The following is a 2,500-nucleotide window of genomic DNA, read 5'->3' on the forward strand; positions in this document are numbered from 1 at the left end:
TTTCACTTTATTTGACCTTTATGACCTCTCTGTCTCTGCTTCCTGTCCGGTGACTTCCTGTTTGGCGTCCGTACAAGCAGAAGATGCCAGGTATTGTTTCACCTTTAGATTGTTTTCATTCTCGTGTTTCAGTTTTTGGTTGGATTTTGACGTTTGTGTGTTCTGTGGATGTTTCTCTCTCTGACTCTGAATATACCTTGATTTCAGATACCTTGTGTGTGTCTGTGTGTGTGTGTGTGTGTGTGTGTGTGTGTGTGTGTGTGTGTGTGTGTGTGTGTGTGTGTGTGTGTGTGTGTGTGTGTGTGTGTGTGTGTGTGTGTGTGTGTGTGTGTGTGTGTGTGTGTGTGTGTGTGTGTGTGTGTGTGTGTGTGTGTGTCTGTGTATGTCTGTGTGTGTGTGTGTGTGTGTGTGTGTGTGTGTGTGTGTGTGTGTCTCTGTGTGTGTCTGTCTGTGTGTGTCTCTCTGTGTGTGTGTGTCTGTGTGTGTGTGAGGCTCTCGAGGGAATCACTAATCCTCAGCTGTTCAGAGGAAACAGCACAAATGATTTAGAGTAAAGCTTGGGTTATTTTTATCCTGTTTAAGCTCTTCAGTGTGTCAGTGTTTGCAGCAAACATTACGTCAAATAAAGCAGCAGAAACACATCCGTGTGAACTCACCTGAACTCACACACACACACACACACAGACACACACAGACGCACGCACACACACAAACAGACACACACACTCACACACACACACACACACACACACACACACACTCACATACACACACACACACACACACACACACACACACACACACACACACACACACACACACACACAGACACAGACACACACACACACACACACACACACACACACACACACAGACACACACACAGACACAGACACACTCACACACACACACACACACACACACACACACACACACAGACACACACACACACACACACACACACACACACACACACACACACACACACACACACACACACACACACACACCTCACCGTCTCATGATATCACACCTTCTTTATATCAAGACATTGTGTTTTTATGTTTTACATTACCTGCAATTAAACAGCATAAAATACTAACTTAATAGAAATATTTTTTTTTAATTAATATTTTTATTTCTTATTGTTGGAAAAATGAATACTTCAAATGCAATTTTTATTAGATTTAAGTTAATTTAAACCATGAATTTGTTTTCAGAATTCAGTTGAGCTCACAGATCATTTTATTCAAGAACGAGGTGAACATGCAGCACATTTAATAATGATTCATTTAATAAATACCACAAACACTGAGATCTTACATTATCTGAACGATGTACAGTGTTCATTACTTCTTACCACTGACTGAAATAATTCAATAAAAAGTATTCAATATTTTCTGTTTGTCTATTTGGTTAATAAAAAGAAAGAAAGAAAGAAAGAAAGAAAGAGCAGTACCGCTGGTTTTTACTGCACAGCTGATTCTGCAGCCTCTGTTTAGAGACAGAAGTCATTGATATGCAGCGAAGGGAATAAAACAGACTCATGTCACGTGTTTCTCACCGCTGCAGTCTTCCTCTATTTATAGCATCTCTTAAGTGCCTCACTTGAACCTGTAGAGCTGATTCTTCAGGTGTAAGAACAGGTGACGTACACCTGAACACAGAGACTGAGCTTCACGAGCACAGAAAAGACTATTACAGGCTGAGAAAGATGTCACTGCTAACACTTTTCTTATTTTCTGTGCAGCTCTATGTTACATGAACCTCCTCGTCTATGAACCACACACACCATTAGAATCACTCCTGTGCTGATATGAAAAATCATCAGATCACCATTGATCTCATCTGAAGTCATAAAGCCACACTAAATGATAGATTTATTTTCACATGTTTGTGATCCTGGAGCATTCATCAGAAGAATAGACAACATTTATTTTATGCCCGAAACATTAGAATATTAATTAAAGATCACGTTTCACGAAGATAGTCCAATCAATTGATTTTTATTAGTGATGTGTGTTGCTAAGAAGGGGATTTTTGCTCCCTCAGAGTCCAGATTTTCTAATAGTTAGATATTGTCTGATCAGAAGAAAGCATCGATCAGTGGAGAGATGATTTATTCAGCTTCAGGTGGTGTATAAATATCAACCGACTCGATTGATTTAAGGTAAGACTTGGCGTGTAGGCTGACTGTCTGGACGGGTCAAGGATGCGGGTCATAAATTCTGAGTGACTGATCCTAACGCGCTCGTTTCCGAAGGCTCTCTTCACGTGTCAGATCTCTCAGCGCGTCAGACGCGCGCTCCTCGGAGATCAGCGGAATTATCGCGGCGCGCAGCGCGCAGGCGTGATCCAGTCTGAGCCGCGCGAGCTGGAGGCCAGTCGCTCGTGCAGCGCGTCTCTTCCGTCCTCTCCCGCCGGACATGCCCTCCGGACCCCGGCGACGCTCCGCGCCTCGGCCCGGCGCGTGAATGGCCCTCCCGCCATGGACGACACG

The 2,500-nt window shown here is 43.2% G+C and overlaps 1 protein-coding gene across 2 annotated transcripts in view; it reads left to right on the top strand.

Annotated features, from left to right (window-relative positions):
• The first annotated feature begins 1,398 nt into the window (after positions 1-1,398).
• The window catches only part of adcy1b (adenylate cyclase 1b), a 27,032-nt gene continuing 25,930 nt past the window's right edge, over positions 1,399-2,500 (top strand). Inside the window, exon 1 of one of the 2 annotated variants that reach the window (XM_043229761.1) lies at positions 1,399-2,500. This exon is cut by the window's right edge and continues 546 nt beyond it. In XM_043229761.1, the coding sequence (XP_043085696.1) occupies positions 2,489-2,500 (12 nt within the window). In that variant the 5' untranslated portion in view covers positions 1,399-2,488. The other variant, XM_043229760.1, reaches the window with a different exon arrangement.

This window comes from Puntigrus tetrazona, unplaced genomic scaffold (genome assembly GCF_018831695.1).
Source record: "Puntigrus tetrazona isolate hp1 unplaced genomic scaffold, ASM1883169v1 S000000079, whole genome shotgun sequence".
In the NCBI taxonomy this organism is placed as follows: domain Eukaryota; kingdom Metazoa; phylum Chordata; class Actinopteri; order Cypriniformes; family Cyprinidae; genus Puntigrus; species Puntigrus tetrazona.